Source organism: Limanda limanda, chromosome 13 (assembly GCF_963576545.1).
Source record: "Limanda limanda chromosome 13, fLimLim1.1, whole genome shotgun sequence".
NCBI classification, from domain to species: Eukaryota; Metazoa; Chordata; class Actinopteri; order Pleuronectiformes; family Pleuronectidae; genus Limanda; species Limanda limanda.
The window spans coordinates 26,588,417-26,608,426 of record NC_083648.1 but is presented as its reverse complement, the minus strand read 5'-3'; the positions used below and the strand labels follow the sequence as shown (position 1 = coordinate 26,608,426).

At 40.1% G+C, this 20,010-nt stretch overlaps 1 protein-coding gene across 1 annotated transcript; it reads left to right on the top strand.

Moving 5' to 3' along the window:
* The first annotated feature begins 1,253 nt into the window (after positions 1-1,253).
* Positions 1,254-19,312, top strand: LOC133017663 (major facilitator superfamily domain-containing protein 12-like). Its single transcript, XM_061083803.1, has 11 exons — positions 1,254-1,805; positions 3,512-3,631; positions 8,164-8,374; positions 8,453-8,582; positions 12,491-12,721; positions 12,943-13,035; positions 13,130-13,222; positions 15,454-15,624; positions 15,745-15,839; positions 17,210-17,340; positions 17,612-19,312. The coding sequence occupies exons 1-11, from the start codon at positions 1,658-1,660 to the stop codon at positions 17,668-17,670; spliced, it is 1,482 nt and encodes a 493-aa protein (XP_060939786.1). The 5' UTR covers positions 1,254-1,657; the 3' UTR covers positions 17,671-19,312.
* Positions 19,313-20,010: the final 698 nt, after the last annotated feature.

Genomic DNA, 20,010 nt, shown 5'->3' with positions numbered 1-20,010 from the left:
ATTGACACATTGGGTGGCCTGTTTACACATGTCTGCAAATAACTACACTTCCTCCCAGTCATGTACCACTGTAGTCCAGGCAAAGTAAGTCATTTTGGAGCCAAAAATCGAATTAATTGTAAAATATTTTTTTCAGCATAGATAATTTCTGTGTCCATAACAACATACTAGAAGTTCTAAGAAATCTTAGTTGAGGAAATATGTTTAATTCGCATCAATCTGAGATGTGTGCCAATAAGGCCAGGCAACAATACACCAGACCCTGAAGACTATACCGGCGGGGGTTATACCCCTGGCAGGTACTACCAAGCCAGGCAGTTTTCAGGTTAGAGGCCAGTCTAAAAGCAGCTTTGCCATCACCCATTGGCAGTGGGATAATTAGATGTAGATTGGGCCGATGTATTTGTCATACATATGAATGGTGTCTCTGCCAATGCAAATTAGTGTGGAGCTCATGTGCATATTCTAATTAATTTAAAAATAACTTGTGATACAAAAAAAGTTTCTTTTCATGTATACTTTTACTATGTAAAGTTTTATTGGGGTAGGAGTAAAGGAAAAAATTAATCCTATTTAAGTGTATTTTGGGTATATTCGATTAGTGTATAGCTCATTTGCATTTTAAAATTCATTTTCAAAGAAACTTTTAATACAAAAAATGTTACTTTTCATGGGTACTCTCAATGTGTAAATTTAATTTTGATAGGAGTAAGGAAAAAAATAGCCCCATTGGGGTGTATTGTTGCCTGGCCTTATTGGCACACATCTCGGATTGATGAGAATTAAACATATTTCATAAACTAGGATTTCTTAGGACTTTAAGTATGTTGTTATGGACACTTCATAGAAATTATCTATGCTGAAATTTTTTTTTTTTTTACAATTAGTCGGTAGTAGAAAGCTACTTTGCCTGGACTACTATGACAAAGAACCTGAGAGTGAGGAAGCTGATGCTTTACTTCTGGAACACAGACTGTTATCCTGCTTTATAGGCCGAATTCTGCTCTGATTTATTTAATAATAATATGATTGTGTGACAGAAAGTTAACATGACATTTGTGCCTCGATCCTCTAAACTAGAAGCTTTTAATTTGTAATATATTTGTTTTATGGCGAAACAGAATTTAGTTTGACGTGTCACCCATCTCTCACACACACGATCTTTGGCTGGTCATGTGAGGAAGTGGAGCCGGTGAGCCTTCCGCTATTGGCTGATTGGAGCAACAAGAGTTGTCATTGGTCCGTGTTTCTGACTTATGCTTACATCACCACAGAGGCGCCCATGGTTATTGTTTACGTGTGTGTTAACCTCAGATGTACTTAACTTGTTTTAAAAGTGGATTATTTACCCATCACCCGCTGATTGTGTGTCATGATCGTACTGTGGGGGCGGTCTGAACCACTCTGTGTCCCCGCGGCTGTCACTGACTTTGACTCTGCTTTCTGTCATCACCTGATGGCCACAGGACATTAACAGTGATCCTGTGGTGGAGGGGACATGTCTCTGTCCTCCCAGAGACAACATGACACAACACGATACGTCCTCGTAACGCTGTGAAGAAGGGGAAGTGAAAGCTCTCTCCACCTCCCTCTGTAAGAGCAAACTACCAGACATTAGCTCTGTTTTAGCAAATGAAGAGTGTCCTGTGGTCTTACGATGCCGGACACGGAGAGGCCCCTGTCTGCTGCTGGAAAGCTCAGCTATGCGCTGGGACACTTCCTGAACGACCTGTGTGCGTCTATGTGGTTCACCTACCTGCTGGTCTTCTACCACTCTGTGCTGGGCTTCCGGAACACCAACGCGGGTCAGTCTTTCCGGCATTTGTGATGCCTCGCCGCTTGTAATGTTTTGTATTTATATCGGTACACCAGCAGAGGGGAGCTCATGCGTTCTCTGTGTCAATGAGACGGACGTGAATGTATCCGTGCTCCGTTGCATTTCTCTGCCATTTTTAAAGACCGTTCTATATAACTTGGATTGTAGTGATGTTCTCAGTGTCAATGAGCGCATCTCTCTTTTTAATCAACCTGTACAACCACTCTGGACTCTGGTGCTCCTTTGAGGACGAAACGCACTAAAGCACTTTCGAGCCATGGCTAAAGAACTACCCGCGAGGTTCTTTTTGTTGTCAAAATTTTGCTTCTTATATCATCTTTAACTATGTCCACTGACCAGCAACCGCATCTCCCTCATAAGGCTCCCAGCGGTCTTTGGTCAATTCAAGCCAATATCAATATCCCTCCTATCTGAGTTGGTTCTGCCCTTCCTGTTCTGCCCTTCCTGTCCAAAATCCTAGAGAAGATAGTTCTCACCCAGTTGCAGATATTTCTTTTCAACAATAATGTATATGGAAAGTTCCAGTCAGGTTTAAACCGCATCACAGTACCGAAACAGCTCTTTTTAACATCAATATCACGCCTGGAAAACTTTGTAGGGATCAATGGTACAGCACTCAGATGTCTCCTTTCACTGCTTTGCAGACAACATTCAAGAATACTTGCCCCTTATCCATAAAACTAAGACATAACTGCAGCCCCTCCTTGAGTGCTTAAATTACATAAAATCATGGATCGATTCAAACTTCCTCAAATTAAACAACAATAAGATTGAGGCTATCATATTTGGACAATCACAACTGCAAGATGTGGACAATCTTGGGCCTTTAGCTCCTAACACTCACTCCACTGTAAAGACCTCTTGGTTTACCTTTTGACAGGGCTTTGAGTTTTGAAAAGCAAATTTCCTCAAAAGTCAGAGGGAGCTGCGACAAATATCCAAGGTAGAGGCCTAGCTCTCACAAAAGGACCTAGAGAGAGTTTACATGCATTCATAACCTCCCGTCTTGATTATTGCAATTCCCTGTATGTAGGCTTAGACAAATCCTCCATTAAAAGCCTGCAGCTATTCCAAAATGCTGCTGCTTGCCTGCTGACTAGGAAAAAATAGAGAGACCATATCTCCTTCACTGGCTTCCTGTTTGTCACAGGATCATTTTTTAAATCTTACTTTTAACTTTTAAATCTCTTAACTGACCAGTACCATCTTACTTATCCGAACTTCTCTGTATGCACACCCCAGTTAGGGAACTGAGATCAGTCACTCAACTGCTCCTTGAAAAACCTCAGACATGGCTAGTAACCAGAGGTGAGCGCGCCTTCGCAGTAGCCGCCCCAAACCTGTGGAACATCCTACCCCAACATTAGATCTACCCTGTTAACACACTTTAAATCACTACTAAAAACACACCTGTTCTCCCGGGCTTTCTCCTTGACTTGAGTATGTTTCATCGCAGCTTATTTTGTTTATCTTATCGTATATCTTCTAATCTATTTTATTTTATTTTTTTTATTTTTATTTTACATTAATAATTGTATTTGTATTACTTGCACTATACTGTATTATGTTTTTTAGTCATTATGTTGTACAATTACACCTGTAAAGCACTTTGGTCAACCAAGTTGTTTTAAATGTTATGTATAAAATAAAATTGACATTGACATTGTGCTTTAGGTGTCTTGCTGCTGGTGGGGCAGGTGGCTGATGCTCTCTCTACACCTCTCATCGGCTACGAGTCTGACAGAAACCCCGGCTGTGGAAACTATGGCAGGAGGAAGACATGGCACTTAGTGGGTAAGTCAGTCAGACAGATGCAGTAGATGTGAGAATGGAGGAACAGACAGAGACATACACTCAGTAGGTTATCAATAGGCAAGCTGGATTCCAGTCTGCGACCAAATATTTTGGAGGCAGCGCAAATAAACTTAACAACTACTCGCACCACTGTGACTTGCAAATATGCCCCCCTGTTTTTTGTTAAAATCATCATTGTTCCCATGTGAAATACCAGGAGCAAGCAAACCATTTTCTGTGTGTGCTCTTCTTCAGACTGAGAGCGGGGTGGAGTCTATACACACACGCACACACACATATACACACATACAGGCCCCAGGGCCCCACCCCTACTCACTCATACGCAATGATCACAGCAGAAGCAGCTGTCGGTTTGTACCGAGCTGGAGTTTCTGTGTCTTCCACTCTCCTGCTGACCTGCTCTCACTTTAACTAATAAACACTAACACTCAACACTAGTTATTAGGACCTGATCAGAAATTTAAGTTAACTTAGTGTTTGTTTGATTTGTTCCAGTAAAACTCCCCAGACTAAAGTGACCGGAGCGACACTGATTCATGATCCGACACCATCGATTAATAAATAAATATATGATCATAAGTTTTTTTATCTCAATCATAACCATTCCATCCTGTTTACTGAGCTTGTAACATAAACCAAGAGCTAAATGTTTAATATTTATTCAAGAGCAATCTTTGTTAACAGAGCCAGAGTCCCTTTTATTAATTGTTTTGGTTGTGTGTGGTTTATTTTATTTATGGTTTATTTATTGAGGATATTATAATTTTTATAATTCTAACTCAAATTTCCGACTGAATATTGTAAGATTGACATTTCATTACTCTTTGAAAAGGGTGTACCTGCAAGATTTTTCTCTAATATTCTTTTTTTGAGGTATGAAATTTCTAAATGATGACAATAATTTCTGGAACAATATATCATCCAAAACATTTTTAATCTTAAAACTTAAATCTTGAGTTCCCTGAGAACTCTTTCATATTCAAGCAAAATTGGTATTGCAGTCTGACATATCCCTAACTAAATCAATGTTGAATCGAAAACTTGTGATTCGGAATCAAATCTATTCGGGAAATTAGTAGCGATGCCCAGCCATAATCGTAATACTTAATAAAGTAACAAAAATAAAAGTGCAGACTAGCAAATTTCAGGGTAATATATGACAGGATTTTCAGCACAGAAGGGGATTACATCTGATGTCAGAGGGTCCCTGCCTGTGGACACAGTGGAGAACCTGATTAGAATAAGTCTTGAGGGAACTAGCTTGAAGAAGATAGATGCCAAGGAGGCTAAACAGATGAGGTTCAGTCAGGGCAAAAGAGCTACAGGGCCCAACTACAAGGGTTGGCCTTTAGAAGTGCAATAGATGTCAAGTGTAGGAGAACATCATCGGGATTAAAGTTTTTAGCAGCATCGATGAGGGTAAACATTTTGAAGGATATTTGTGTTAGATTACAAATATTTCGTTGCTTAGTAAAAATGTGCTACACAAAATAAATTCAGCCACTCATTGGCTGCAGCTGATCATGCCACATTGCTTAGCTTTGATATCTGTGCCGCAGGGAACTTGGTGCGCTCAGTAGTCGACTTGTGGCTGTTGTGATTGTACGTCATTTGTGATTTTCTTTTAATCTTTCAATACCTTCATACTAACTGTCGAGCAAAAAAAGAAAGTGGTTGGACGAATATGTACAATATTGATTCACGTGTGTAAAGAAACGTGATGGTTGTTAGCGTCCTCAATGCATGACTTGCAATGCCAAGTTGAGCATTTCTAGTCTAGCACCGGCAAAACTAAAGGAACACTTCCTAAAGCTGCATGGGGATGGGAAATACAAGAACACAATGTGAAGAGAGCCAGATTTGATGAAAAGGCTACTTTGCCTGTTCTCGGCTTTGTACCCATCGACAAACCGATCCTCACAACATCGTACGAAGTTGCGTACCTGATTGCAAAGCAGGACAAACCACACACCATTGGTGAAACACTCGTAAAACCAGCTGCGTTGAAGATGGCGAATATTATTCTGATATGAAAGACGACGTGATAAAGGAAGATATTTTATGTTGTAAGCTTCTGACAACAAGGCAGTTGATGTGAAGAAACTCATGGATGACTTCTTCAGAGCCAACGATCTTTCGTGGAATATGTTTTCTGCAGTTTGTTCTGACGGAGCTCCAGCCATGCTGGGACGACACTCTGGTTTTGGAGCGCTGGTGAAATCCGATGCACCACACATCATTGTTACGCACTGTGTTCTGCACAGGCATGCATTGGCAACAAAAACCTTGCCTCCAAAACTGGAGGCAAGTATTAAAAATTGTAGTTGAATGTGTGAACTACGTGCGAATAGTGCTATGAAGCACCGCATCTTCATAGAGCTGTGTAAGGAAATGGGCTCTGAATTCAAAGTACTTCTGAACCATTCTTAAGTTCGGTGTTGAATCGTGTTTTTGCCATGCACGTGGAATAGCCCTGTTTTTGCGAGAGTACGAACATTGTCACGCAGATTGCTTAGAAAATTCTGAGTTCATTCTCATTTTGGCTTACATTGCTGATAAATTCGATTCGAAAAAATCATCTCAATTGACATATGCAGGGCAGTGGAGTCAACATCATCGAAGCGGAAGAAAACCTGAAGGCTTTTTAAAAAAAGCTACCTTTATGGAAACGACAAACAGAGAATGATAACTTTCCAAACTTTCCCGTTCTTGACGACTGTGTAAGTAAGATGGAAGACGTGTCTGGAATTGGAGACTTTTCTGTACCTGGGGAGCTGAAGCAAGCAATTGCCATGCACTTAGATGACCTCGCAAAGTCTCTCGACGGATACTTCCCCACCACAGAGACAAATCCAGCAGGGGTGAGACAGCCGTTCACGTTTACTGTTCTAAACAGCAGATGTCCACGATGAAATCAAAATCATTGAACTTCAGCAGAGCCAGCTTCAACAGCAACTCTTCAGAAAAACAACGCTCTCAACGTTTTGGTGTCACCAAATCGTACAATACCTTCTTATTGCTAAGAAAGCCCTTGAGATACTCACCCCGTTTGTTACAACATACCGTCGCAAGCAATCCTTTTCAAGGATGGTAGACATGAAAATTAAGAAAAGGAACACACTTTGTTGCGAAATGCTATGAGAGTGGCACTTGCCAAGGTGAAGCCGCGCATTTCTGAACTTGCATCTGAAAAGCAACAGCAAAAGTCAAATTGATTTGCAGTAAATATTCATTGAGTTATGTTTTTGTTTGAAATTCATGTTTTGTTGGTTTTGTTCTTTGTTCATTTTTTGCACTAATAAAATATATACCTATGTTTTGAAGTAATCATATTTTTTTTTTCCAATTACGAAGGGTTCATGAATGCACTGATGAAGCTTGCAGGGTTCAGTACCTCCAATAAGGTTAATAACCACTGCCTTAGTGGTTTAAGGCTAGTTCCGTTAACTTGTTTTGTTGTGTTTGTTATTTAGTTAATTTTCTATTTATTACCAAAACATTTATCAGTAAAACAATTAAAATGGGAAACTAGATGAATGTGTTGTTTTTGTCGGCCAGCTGTTATGCAGATGCTCCAAATAGGGGTATTGATGTTACAAAAGTCTGCTGTTTGGACCTTGCACTTATACCAAACGCTTCCATATTTTATTGAGTAGGTCACATGATGCTCTTCCCGACTGTGTAAGTACAGCTAATAGAGGTTTATACAATGTGGTCCAGAGGTGATCCTTCCTTTACTTGTTAAATGACTCCAGAGGTTAAAGTAGCCCAGTGACAAACATACATGCTCACAGCGAGAGCTAGATCGTTAAAAGTCTACAAAGTCCACAAAGTCCGTATTAACTCCATACTAAGTCCGTGGCCAGACAGTGCTCTGTAGTAGTATGGCTCGTGACGCAAGTCAGTCAGCTGAGACAACTACAATAAAGACAGAGAAGCATCCTAGTATATCTCAGAATGTATCAGTCTAGGTGGATACATTTTTGTTGTACCTAGGCCAGTAAATATATACTGTTATATTTACAGTATGTATACTGTTAGTTTAACTGCTAAAGTAATTCCAGTGGTCAATGTCTATTCACCATAACAAAATGAACACATTACAGCTCTACTACATCTTCCAAACTGATCATACTACATCTGAACCATAACCCCGGAAGTTCAAAATACAGTGATTGAAGAGTGACTTCAGTGGATTTGTTAGCCAATCTAATTGAATTGTATTTGTATTGTGCCAAATCACAACATATATTATCTCAAAGGCCTATACATAGTAAACATGAATTACTACTAAATCATGCAGAAGGCTGGATGTTGTGTTCATCATTCATTGGTATTTTGGAGCAAAAATGGCAAACTTTGCTTGATGAAGTTTCTGTTTGTTACTGTCATGTGTGTGGAAACGACTCAGCTGAAAATAGTTATTTTTAGTATAAATGAAAACAATGACGTATTTGTCATCATAGTATACCACCACACTCAAAATGTCTTTGTCTGTGTGTGTTTTCCAGGCACAGTGAGTGTGGTGCTGTCCTTTGCCTTCATCTTCAACCAGTGTCTGGGCTGCAACCCCCTTACCCCTCAGTGGGTCAGCATGACCTACTTCATACCGTTCATCATCGTCTTTCAGTTTGGCTGGGCGGCCACACAGATCTCCCACCTCTCTCTCATTCCAGAGCTGGTCACCTGTGAGGATGCTAAAGTAGAGCTCACTGCATACAGGTAGGTTTTTTTACCCAGCTAACCCAGAAGGGTAATCTGCTTGTCCTGATTCCACTGTCTCTCCCTGTGTGTTTGAAGATACGCATTCACAGTGATTGCCAACATCACAGTGTACGCTGTGGCCTACCTGCTGTTCCACATGCAAGCCAGTGAGGATGGCAACCCGCTCAGCGATGCACTTGGACCAGTTGACATCCCCATCTTTAGGGTGAGTAGCATCCCCTGACATTTAATAACGTTCAATAGCAGTGGGTAGAGCTACTCAAAATTACAATTGAACTCTGATAGACATTAACAGTACTTGTTAAGTCAATTAGGTTTACAGAACTGTAAGTATGATCAGATAGGATAAAACGTTAGTGATCCACACACTGGGGAAATTCACTTGTTACAGCAGCAGACAAGTCGGAATGATGTAGAGCAGTGGATCCCAAACTTTATACAGTCCCTTAACCCTTCAGACATTCAATCTCCAGCTACGTACCCCCTGCAGCGCGTGCGATAGGACACGAAAGATGGTGAGCTATGCAAAACGCAAATCAAACATTTCCCCGTGTACCCCCTGAACCACTTAGCGTACCCCTGGGGGTACACGTACCCCACTTTGGGAACCAATGATGTAGACAATAAAAATATAAATAATATAAACATAATATACACCTTTCACGACACAGGAGAGTTGCACAAGCATGTCAATTGTATTTGTGCATAAGTACCGGTAGGTGTGAAAAGTGTGAAGGGTGGTATATCTCAATCAGAGGTATAATACAAGTAATGTGCAGAGGAAACTAATGTACAAACTTAAATTTTCTGTTAAATAGTGCAAGGCATGATAAGAAGTGTGAAATAAGAAAAAGTGAGAATGTCATTTTTTAAATTTCCTATTGAAGTGTGAATGAAGGACCTACGGAAGCGTTCCATCTTGCACTATGAGTGCATCAGTCTGCTGCTGAAAGTGCTGCTCAAGGCCCCCACAGTGTCATGTAGGGGGTGAGATGTGTTGTCTATGATATAATTCATAATTCTCCTCTCAACCACTTCCTCAGTGAAATCTAGAGGGCAGTCGAAGTGTTTATAATGTTTATCAAAAATAAAAGGTGTCAGTTTGTGGCTTCAAACAACAGATGTGTTACTAACCTGCCCGGTGAAATTCCAATCATTCTATAAGTCACACACATAAGTAAGTCTAGGTACTTGCACACATAAAGTGTCTCCTGAAATATTTATATACAGTACATGTAAAACACATATTTTTATAACTGACCGACATATAAATTATTGCTCCAAAAAATTATTTAAAACAAAACCGAAAATCAAATTGAAATCACGTAAACTCATCATGTGACTCAGTTGTGTGTGGGGCCTCAACGTGCCTTTTATGCACTCCTCACAACATCTGGGCCTGCTCCTGATGAGTCGGCTGATGGTGTCCAGGGTAAACTCCTCCCAGACCACGATAAGGGCATCAGTGAGCTCCTGTACAGTCTGTGGCGGTACTTGGCGGCGTCCGATACACTGATACATAAGGGGAACATGAATGCCTTCATCATACAGGAACTGCATGATGAAGGCACATGAGGCCGGGCATTGTCCTTCACCAGGAGGAACCCAAGGCCCACTGCACCGGTTGAGGTCTGACAGTCAATCTGAGGATTTCATCCTGGTACCGAACAGCAGTGGCTATTGTTGAGGAATTTTTGACCATCCTCACACATTACTGTTTATGCCACTATATATTATGTATAAAGTATATAACATTTTATCTGTAGAGGAGAATAGTGCCTGTCTACCTTCCACAGATACTCCATTCTCTCTTTAAGCAGTAACAGGTCAGGTTATAGATAAAGGGCCAACCGAGTGGGCATTGTAGTGAGAACTGTTGGGTTTTCTCTACAAACCTAAGGTCTCAACCTTTTTATGTTATTATTTGGCTTTTGAATTGGACTGAACAAAAATCATTTATAACAATTGATTCTTCATTTTGCCATAAACTTTTGTGTGAAGCACTTTGTAACCTTGTTTAGATAAGTGCTATACAAATAAAGTTACTATTATTATTATTACGAGAGGCACCAACTTCAACTCTTTTGCGTATTTGACCAGTGGCAAGACATAAGGAAACAATGTGATTTAGGAATGCATACTTTAGACTTAACTATCCAACAGGATGCGAACACCTACAGTGGATATAAAAAGTCTACACACCCCTGTTAAATGCAAGGTTTTTGTGATGTAAACAAATGATAAATCCTGTCCAAACCTTTTCCACCTGTAGTGTGACCTATAACGTGAACAATAAATTGAAAAACAAACTGAAATCTTTTAGGTGGAAAATAAAAAATTTACAATAACCTGGTTGCATAAATATGCACACCCTTAAACTAATACTTTGTTGAAGCACCTTTTGGTTTTATTACAGCACTCAGTCTTTTTGGGTCGGAGTCTATTAGCATAGAAAATCTTAACGTGGCAATATTTGCCCCCTCTTCTTTGCAAAAGGGCTCCAATTCTTTCAGATTGCGAGTGCATCTCCTGTGCACAATCCTCTTCAGATCAGCCCACAGATGTTCAATTGGATTCAGGTCTGGGGTCTGGCTGGGCCATTCCAAAACATTAATGTTCTTCTTTTGTTGATTTGGATGTATGCTTTGGGTCGTTGCCGTGCTGAAATGTGAAATTCCTCTTTATCTTCAGCTCTTAACGGAGCCTGAAGGTTTTGTGCCAAAACTGACTGGTATTTTTTGACTGTTCATAATTGCCTCCACCTTGACTATGGCCCCTGTTCCAGCTGAAGAAAAACAGCCCCAAAGCATGATGCTGCCACCACCATGCTTCACTTTGGGTATGGTGTTCTTTGGGTGAATGAGCAGTGTTGTTTTTGCGCCAAACATACCTTTTGGAATTATGGCAAAAAAGTTCAACCTTGGTTTCATCAGACCATAACACATTTTCCCAAATGCTTTTTGGAGACTTCATGTATGTTTTAGCAAAATTGAGCCGGGCTTGGATTTTTTTTCTTAAAAGAAAAAGCTTCCGTCTTGCCACACTACCCCTTAGCCGAAACCCACGAAGAATACGGAAGACTGTTGTCACATGTAGTACACAGCCAGTACTTGCCAGACATTCCTGCAGCTCCTTTAATGTTGCTGTAGGCCTCTTGGAAGCCTCCCAGTTTTCTTCTCGTCTTTTCATCAATTTTGGAGGGACGTCCAGTTCTTGGTAATGTCACTGTTGTGCCATATTCTCTCCACTTGATGATGGCTGTCTTCACTGTGTTCCATAGTATATCTAATGCCTTAGAAATTATTTTGTACCCTTCTCCTGACTGATACCTTGCAACAATGAGATCCCTCTGATGCTTTGGAAGCTCTCTGCGGACCATGGCTTTTGCTCTAAAATGCAACTAAGAAAATGTCAGGAAAATCCTACTAGAACAGCTGAACTTTATTTGGGATTAATCAGAGTCACTGTAAATGATGGCAGGTGTGTTCTGACCACTATTTAACATGAGTTTGAATGTGATTGGTTAATTTTGAATACAGCCACATCCCCAGTTATAAGAGGGTGTGCACACTTATGCAACCACATTATTTTATTATTTTTATTTTTCCCCCTAAAAGATTTCAGGTAGGTATTTCAATTGAATTGTTCACATTAAAGGTCACATTAACGGTGGAAAAAGTTCTGACTAGATTTATCTTGGTCCCATTTTTCACAAAAACCTGGTATTTTAACAGGGGTGTGTAGACTTTTTATATCCACTGTACATGTAACATAGAGAGTAACATAATAATAACATAATTGTAGCCATTCATGGATGTTCTGTTAGATGATGCAAGTAGAGGAAGATATAAGGGGATGCTGTGGGAGACATCTTCAGACTTGGGGGTGACAACTGCTCATGTTACTCTGTTAGCATTTGTATATTGTTTCACCTTCTGGTCTCCTTGATGCATCAAGTCTACATTAAAACCTCCTGCATAAGACATCAGCTGCTGCATGAATTATCCTTTCACCAGCTTCCATAAAACTCCATTCACACAGCTTACCACTTACATTGTACCTTTATATAACAGACTTGTACTTGAAGCACTGCTATGTTGTGTTTTTTGACAGAATTTGGCTCTGATTGTTCTTGGTATCGGTGCACTCTTCTCCATCTTCTTCCACCTGGGAACCAAAGAGTCAGGGCACAGAGCCGAAGGGGAGGCGCTAGAAGAGGATGTGAGGAACAGGATGGAGAAGGAAGAGGAGGAAAGTGAGCGCAGCCCCTTGCTCCCTCACTCCCAGACCTCCTCATCTCTGCTTCAGTGGAAGTGTTGGCTGCAGCAGCCTTCTTTCTACCAGGTAGGACATCTTAATCACATCTGACCTAAGTTTCACTTAAAGCTACTCATCTAGTTAGCAGGGGTTAGAAAAGTATTTTGCAATTAGCAGTTCCTATTCCAGCAGTTTGACGTTTACCACATTTTGTGTTTTGTCGAACTTCATGCAGTAGAAACATAAGAGTGTAGAGTGAGCTGTCACTTGTTGAAAGTTGTGTCGTGTACTTTTTTTTTATTCTGTAGGTGGCCTTACTCTACATGTCTACCAGGTTAATAGTGAATCTGTCTCAGACCTACATCTCAATGTATCTTATTAACACTCTGGGGCTGCATAAGGTAACCCAAACTCACCCTGTTTTATTCATACATTTGTCAATTTGCATGCAATGTTCCTTTCCTGAAGATGTTTTTCTTTCATCTCCTCCAACAGAAGTTCATAGCAACGATCCCATTAGTCATGTACATGAGTGGCTTCCTGTCCTCCTTCATTATGAAGCCTCTCACTAAATTGATTGGAAAATGTGTAAGTAGAACCTAAAAATAATTCAGTCTGTCACACTGATTTCATCTTAACCCTAAACTAGTAAAAAAGATTTAGGTCAGGTTCATTATTATTCTATAGCTGATCATTTCAAATCCAGATAAATTTGAAATTTAGGACGCAGAGTAACCTTATGAAATAAATGTTTGAACTGTGTATGATGTTATTTCCTGTGTCCATTGTGACTTCTTAATAACATCATTAATCATATGATGTCATATGATGGGGAATATTTATGTGAAAAGTTTAAGCTTTCGATTGTCTATTATTTCATATTATCTCGGAAAGTGTGATTTTGGGGCCTTGTTTTGTTAATCATCACCTTTGACCAATCATCTCCAAATGTTAATTATCTACCCTAAAGCTTGCTACAGTCACCCCCATACTTAAAAAACCTGGACTTGACCCCGACATCCCCAATAACTGCTGGCCCTTTTCCAACCTGCCCTTCCTGTCAAAAGTACTGGAGAGAATCGTTGCAAATCAGATCAAATCCCACCTTGACTCCAAAAACCTCTACGAACCCTTCCAATCTGGTTCCTGTAAAAAAAACACAGCACTGACACTACTCTGATCAAAATCACAAATGATCTGCTGTTATTCTCAAACTCCGGTTCAATCAGCATCCTCATCCTCCTCGACCTCAGTTCAGCTTTTGACACCATCAACCGACAGAAATCAATTAATTTCAATCAACAACTGCAAGTCCATCACAGTTCCTGTCACCCACGGTGTCGCTCTGGGTTCAGTGTTCGTTCCCCTTATCTTCATCATCTACATGCTAACACTTAAGCAGATCCTCCGCCGCCATGGCCTCCAGTTCCATGGTAATGCCGATGATACTCAGCTCTACCTCTCCTCCAAGACCATCACTGCTGCCACTCAATCCACCCTAACCAATTGCCTAATGGACATCAAAACTATCATTGGCCCAGACTCCCTTACCCGTACACTCTGAAATTAAAACTCAATCTTTATGGCTCCATCGTCACCCCATCCACCCAAATCCGCCTGCTTGGAGTCATCCTCGATACCACCCTCACATTTCTGCCCGAAGCCAACAATATCACCAAAACAGCCTTCTTCCACCTCCATTACATCGCCCGCCTCCGAACCTCACTTATACCTAATGCTGCAGAATAACTCATTCACACATTTATGACAGCAATACTGGACTACTGCAGCAGCTTACTATTTGTTTCCATTAACAAAGTCCTTCACAAACTCCAATATGTCCAGAATTCTGCCGCCTGCCTTCTTACCAGCACCTGATCAACTGATCACATCACCCCAGTCCTCCATGACCTTCACTGGCTCCTGGTAAAATACAGGATAGACTTCAAAATTCTACTCACTACCTACAAGACCCTCAAAATCCTGGCCCCAGCCTACCCCTCGGACCTCCTCCACCAGCACACCCCCACCCGACAGCTGAGATAGTACTGATACTCTCCTGGAGCTCTGTATTATAAACATTTGTATACATAGGTATAAAACAATTTTGATAATTTATAAGTGGTTTCTTTAATTTTTTACGGAAATGCCAGGCATAATTCTGTTTTAGCTTTTCTTTCACACTGTGAATGTGAACTTAATATATTATAGAGTCTCAACTCCTGGTAATTGTTTTTAACTCTTTTCTGATATTTAATAGACCAAAAATGAATCAGTTATTTGAGAAATAATCTGCAGATTGACTGATCATGAAAGTTATTCTTTGTGATGTATAAATTACCTAAGACAGATGTATAGGAGCTGTGTCAAAACCCTGTTAAGCTCCTTAAAACGAATGATGGACTTGTGTATGAACACAAGTTTCATCTTTGACTTTGACTGTATGTTTTTATTCTCACTGGTTTGAAGTGGGAGGGAAAAGTGTTATGTCACATATGGTCGTTCCGTGCACCAGATCAGAATTTAGTGAGATTCAAATGAAGATCTAATGTCATGTACACAGTCCTGATGGTGCACATTAACTGACTCTTAAATAATAATATTTAATATTTTAATATTCATTGCTGCTCATTAAGTCATGCTTTCTTTATAGAATAAAGAATTGATTTAAAAAGTTATCAATTTTTAGAAAGGTCTGGAGACGAGAGAAGTTGTGAACAGCTGAACCTCTTATCACCATTCACATTCAACAAATACAAACATCAAAGTTTTGTATATATTTGACCTGATCTGGATTTGTGTCTCTCTATCTGGTCCAGCTCACCTATTTTGTGGGCCTGCTACTGATCATGGCCTTCTCCTACTGGGTGCTGCTGGATGACAGGATGGGTCAGCAGGTCTACGGGGCAGCTGTGCTGCTGGGCGCAGGCTCAGCCACCATCCTGGTTATATCGCTTGCCATGACTGCTGAGCTCATTTCCGATCAGACTGTAAGAGTCTCTTGTAAATACTGTGTGTGTCTGTGTGCGTGAGTGGAAGATGTATATCTTCACTCATAATGTCCCTGTAAACTGTACACTGTCTTCATCTCTCTGTTGTTCTCTCTGCAGCAAAGTGGAGCATTTGTTTATGGAGCCATGAGTTTCACTGATAAGTTGGCTAATGGAGTTGCAGTGATGATCATTCAGGCACTACATCCTTGCCAGTAAGTACACGCACGCACACATGTACACACACACACACACACACACACACACACACACACACACACACACACACACACACACACACACACACAGGAGTAACGTATTAGACTACATCTATTTGGTGTTCCTCATAACTTGGTAAATTATGTCTGCAGAGATGGGGTCCGAAGTGCCTCTATTAGGGAGGTAGGTGTACTTTTGGTAACATTAAAGTTTGGGTAACTTTATTGTTACCAAAAGTTGTTGACAACGGGAAACAATAATAATGCAATAATAATAATAAAAAACCTAATTTCTGTAGTACCTTCCATACAAGAAATGTAGCGCAAAGTGCTTTGCATACTATAAAGATAAAGTATAAGCATGTTAAAAATGTGATTCATATAAGAGAAGAGATTTTAAGTAACATATGAACATGTTTAAATGACATTTAAAGGTTCAGTGAATAGAATTTAGTGACATCTAGTGGTGAAGTTGAATGTTGTAGCTGAATAAACCTCATGTCACCCTCCCCTTCCAAGCATAAAAGAGAGAACCCGTGGTATCCTTAAATTGTCATAAAAACTCAAAAGATTTTTAGTTTGTCCGGTTTGAACTGATGAAAAGAACATGGCAACCTCCGTAAAGAGGACTCGCTCCCAATGTTAACATAAAGTATGTCACCTCCACAAGTGTTTAAATATAAAGGGCCCATTCTAGGCTAAAGAGAACAACATTTTAGATTGCGATGAAACACACTAGTGAAAACTAAAACTTATTTTATATTCAATATCTGCCAATAGATCCCTTTCACCAAAATTTTACACACTGGAACTTTAAATAATTAAAAAAAGAAAGAAAATTACATAAAAATTGCAGAAAAGAAAGAAAGTGACACACATTATAAAAGCGCAAAATGTGGGCTGAGGTACAGAGAAATGTTTAAAGTTTCCTTTTTGAGACGTTAACTAAACTAGTTTCTCTGATGTCAAGCGGCAGTCTGTTCCTTAACTTTGGACCGTAGTTTACAAAAGCTTCATCTCAGATTTTAACTATCCAAACAAACATTCTGCACACATGATGCCATCCATTAAGAATAATAAAGGTCCAAGGCAGCTCCAAAACAGCTGTCATGTTTGTCAGAAACCTGATCTCCAATGCTGACGTAGAACATCCTCCTTTTAATGTATGTTTTTAACCGTCAACAGTATGAACATTATACAAAACACACTGAACTAAACAAGATTCCTAAACTAAATATTGTACAATAATAAAAGATAAACATTGTTCAGACACAATAAGAATATGCATGCCATGTAGTTAAGAGGGATAATGTCCCAAAAAATTGTAAAAAATGTTACAAACATATTGTGTTGTCGATCTTTCTCAGCACTGTGGTATGTTGTCCGGCCTGTGTCTGGTTCTATCATTACATCATGGTCATTGTGACAGGAGGCGTGGCTGTCGTCGCAGCTATGGCTCTCTGCTCCATCCTTATCTGGCCAATAAGCATCAGACCACGTGAGTTGTACAACCACACAAATTCACAGTTTGTGTGTTTTCTTTAGTGTAGTAGAATCATTGTAGCTGCTCCTTTAATGTGTGCTTACCAGTTAGTGCTGTTAACTGTGTGTGTGTGTGTGTGTGTGTGTGTGTGTGTGTGTGTGTGTGTGTGTGTGTGTGTGTGTGTGTGTGTGTGTGTGTGTGTGTGTGTGTGTGTGTGTGTGTGTGTGTGTGTGTGTGTGTGTGTGTGTGTGTGTGTGTGTGTGTCCACCTCTCTCTCTCTATGCAGGTGGTTTGCCTGTCATCTCTGATGATGTCATCACTCATAATGCAGCCAGTGTCAACTAATACCCCTGGAACTGACTCCATCACAGTGCAACTGAAAGGATCATACTCTGGACAGATTCATGTTAACTTGCCAGGTGAATTCCTGAGTAGCTTCTCTACTTCATATCGTAGAAGATTTTACGCTTCAGGGCTGATGAAGAAAACAGGCAGAATTGTCAACCTTTTAGTAACTGACCATTCCAACAATGTACAAACTTTTCCCTAAAACTATATTGACCCATCAAAGACTGTTTTTTTTACAAAAATCCAGAGAATATAGGTTAATTTCATTGAAGTAAAGGTATGAGTGACTGCATGCTTAACACTGGACTATATTGTTATAATGTTTGTCTTTACAAATTACTTTACTGAACGTAGAGACACAGTCACACTTTAAGGGATAGTTCACCCAGAAATGAAAATTCATGCATTATCAACGGATTATCCACTATGCTCATCGAGGCGTGAGTGAAGTGTTTGTGTCCACAATACACTTCTGGAGTCTCAGGGGTAAACAGAGTTAGACATACTGCTCGTTAGGTGTCATCCAAGTGTCCGCAAGCCACGACATTCATATTCGACTCTAAACGAGTGAATTTACATCCAGATGAAAGTTATATGTAACTTTGGAAAATTGTGCGAAAAATGTCTCCAGAGGTAAGACTGGGAATACTCGCATAACATTCTTGGAAAAACCTTTTTTTTCACGAGTGTAGACGCAGCTCACCTCAACTGGACCACTACCAAGGACAATGTGATCTGTGATCCAGATCATCCGTTCATTTGATAAGGGACGTCAGCCAAACAAAAGGGAACTGGCCACAATATATGAAGTAGGAGAAAAACGGACCATTTAAAATCCTGTCCTCCTGTCAGCTTGTCAGGTATGGTGACAGAAGACGCTATATTGCTTCAATAACACGTTGTTGCACTACATCTTCCCCCATAGATAAACCACTACATTTACAGACTGTCATTGGTCACATGAAGAGTCACCCTGAACTCCACAGACTGGCATGATGAATGCACAAATGACACTTAAAAAACAAATGAATCTTAAACTTTCAACCTGACTTTGGGAGCAAACAGGCAGGGAAATTGAGCTTTTCTCTGCTGACTAAGAGACTCTCACTTCACTGGCTGTTGAGTGACTTAGCTTCATGCACTTGATTTTTTGGACACGTGCCTGGATACCAGTAGAGAATTGTTCACTAGAGCGCTGCAGTTTTAAGAGATGCTGACGTTCATTTAAAACCTGTTCTGCAGCACGGAAGGATTGAGGCATACTGGGATATCTTGAGATTTTTGAGGGTCATCTTATTAAAGAAATTGGTGGTAATGTTTCTATTTTTATAATTGTATTTTTATGATTAAAAGACACACAAACAACAGAATGCCATTTGCTATAACCAAACTTTAATGTGATCAATAGTTTGTTATGTGAGTTTATATAAAATATAATTATGAATATAAGGGAATCATGCAGCTAAATTATCAGAGCAGGTACTGATGTTTGACTGGTCGCTGTGTGAAAGCGTCCGTCTGTAGTCATGTTCTGACAAAGCTTCTCATAATTTTTCATATAATTTACATTGACGTTTGTTTGCCTTTTTTGTGTCTTTGCTGCTCTGATGACAGCTTTCATAAAGGTATATTAAATATGCGTCATGTGTCTGTGTTTGACTTAATTTCTCAACTGTTAGTCATGTGAAGCACATATTCTTCTTCATTAGAAGAAAAGATGAAATAATAAACTTTAAGAAAATAGTATAGTTTCAACATCACTACTGGGATCTAATCAAATTCTTTTATACTTCATAACTTTATCTTAGTTTTTCTAGCCATTTTTCTTACATATCCACCCAAACACTACACACCGAACCAGATATCATATTGTTTCATCAATATTAATCACATCAATGGATCAGCTCAACACTTTACTGATATTAAAAAGTTTCATTTTAATATCTATAGTCTTTGTATTTGCATTGTCTTTTCATTTTTTGTCGTATTGCGCCAATTACCTAACACTTTTGCACTTCAGCATTAGAAAATCAACTATATGCCAGTTTCTATAGACCTGTCTTAAGTCATCATCTCATCTCACTCTCTCATCGTCATCCGCTTATCCGGGGTCGGGTCGCGGGGGGAGCAGCTCAAGCAGGGGGCCCCACACTTCCCTTTCCCGGGCCACATTGACCAGCTCTGACGGGGGGATCCCGAGGCGTTCCCAGGCCAGTGTTGAGATATAATCTCTCCACCTAGTCCTGGTTCTTCCCCGAGGTCTCCTCCCCACTGGACGTGCCTGAAACACCTCCCAAGGGAGGCGCCCAGTGGGCATCCTTACCAGATGCCCGAACC

Coding starts and splice junctions, on each gene's coding strand:
- LOC133017663 (XM_061083803.1), top strand. CDS start 1,658: ATGCCGGACACGGAGAGGCCCCTGTCTGCTGCTGGAAAGCTCAGCTAT. Junction 13,036..13,129: donor ACACTCTGGGGCTGCATAAG/GTAACCCAAACT, acceptor CTCCTCCAACAG/AAGTTCATAGCAACGATCCC. Junction 15,625..15,744: donor AGCTCATTTCCGATCAGACT/GTAAGAGTCTCT, acceptor TTCTCTCTGCAG/CAAAGTGGAGCATTTGTTTA.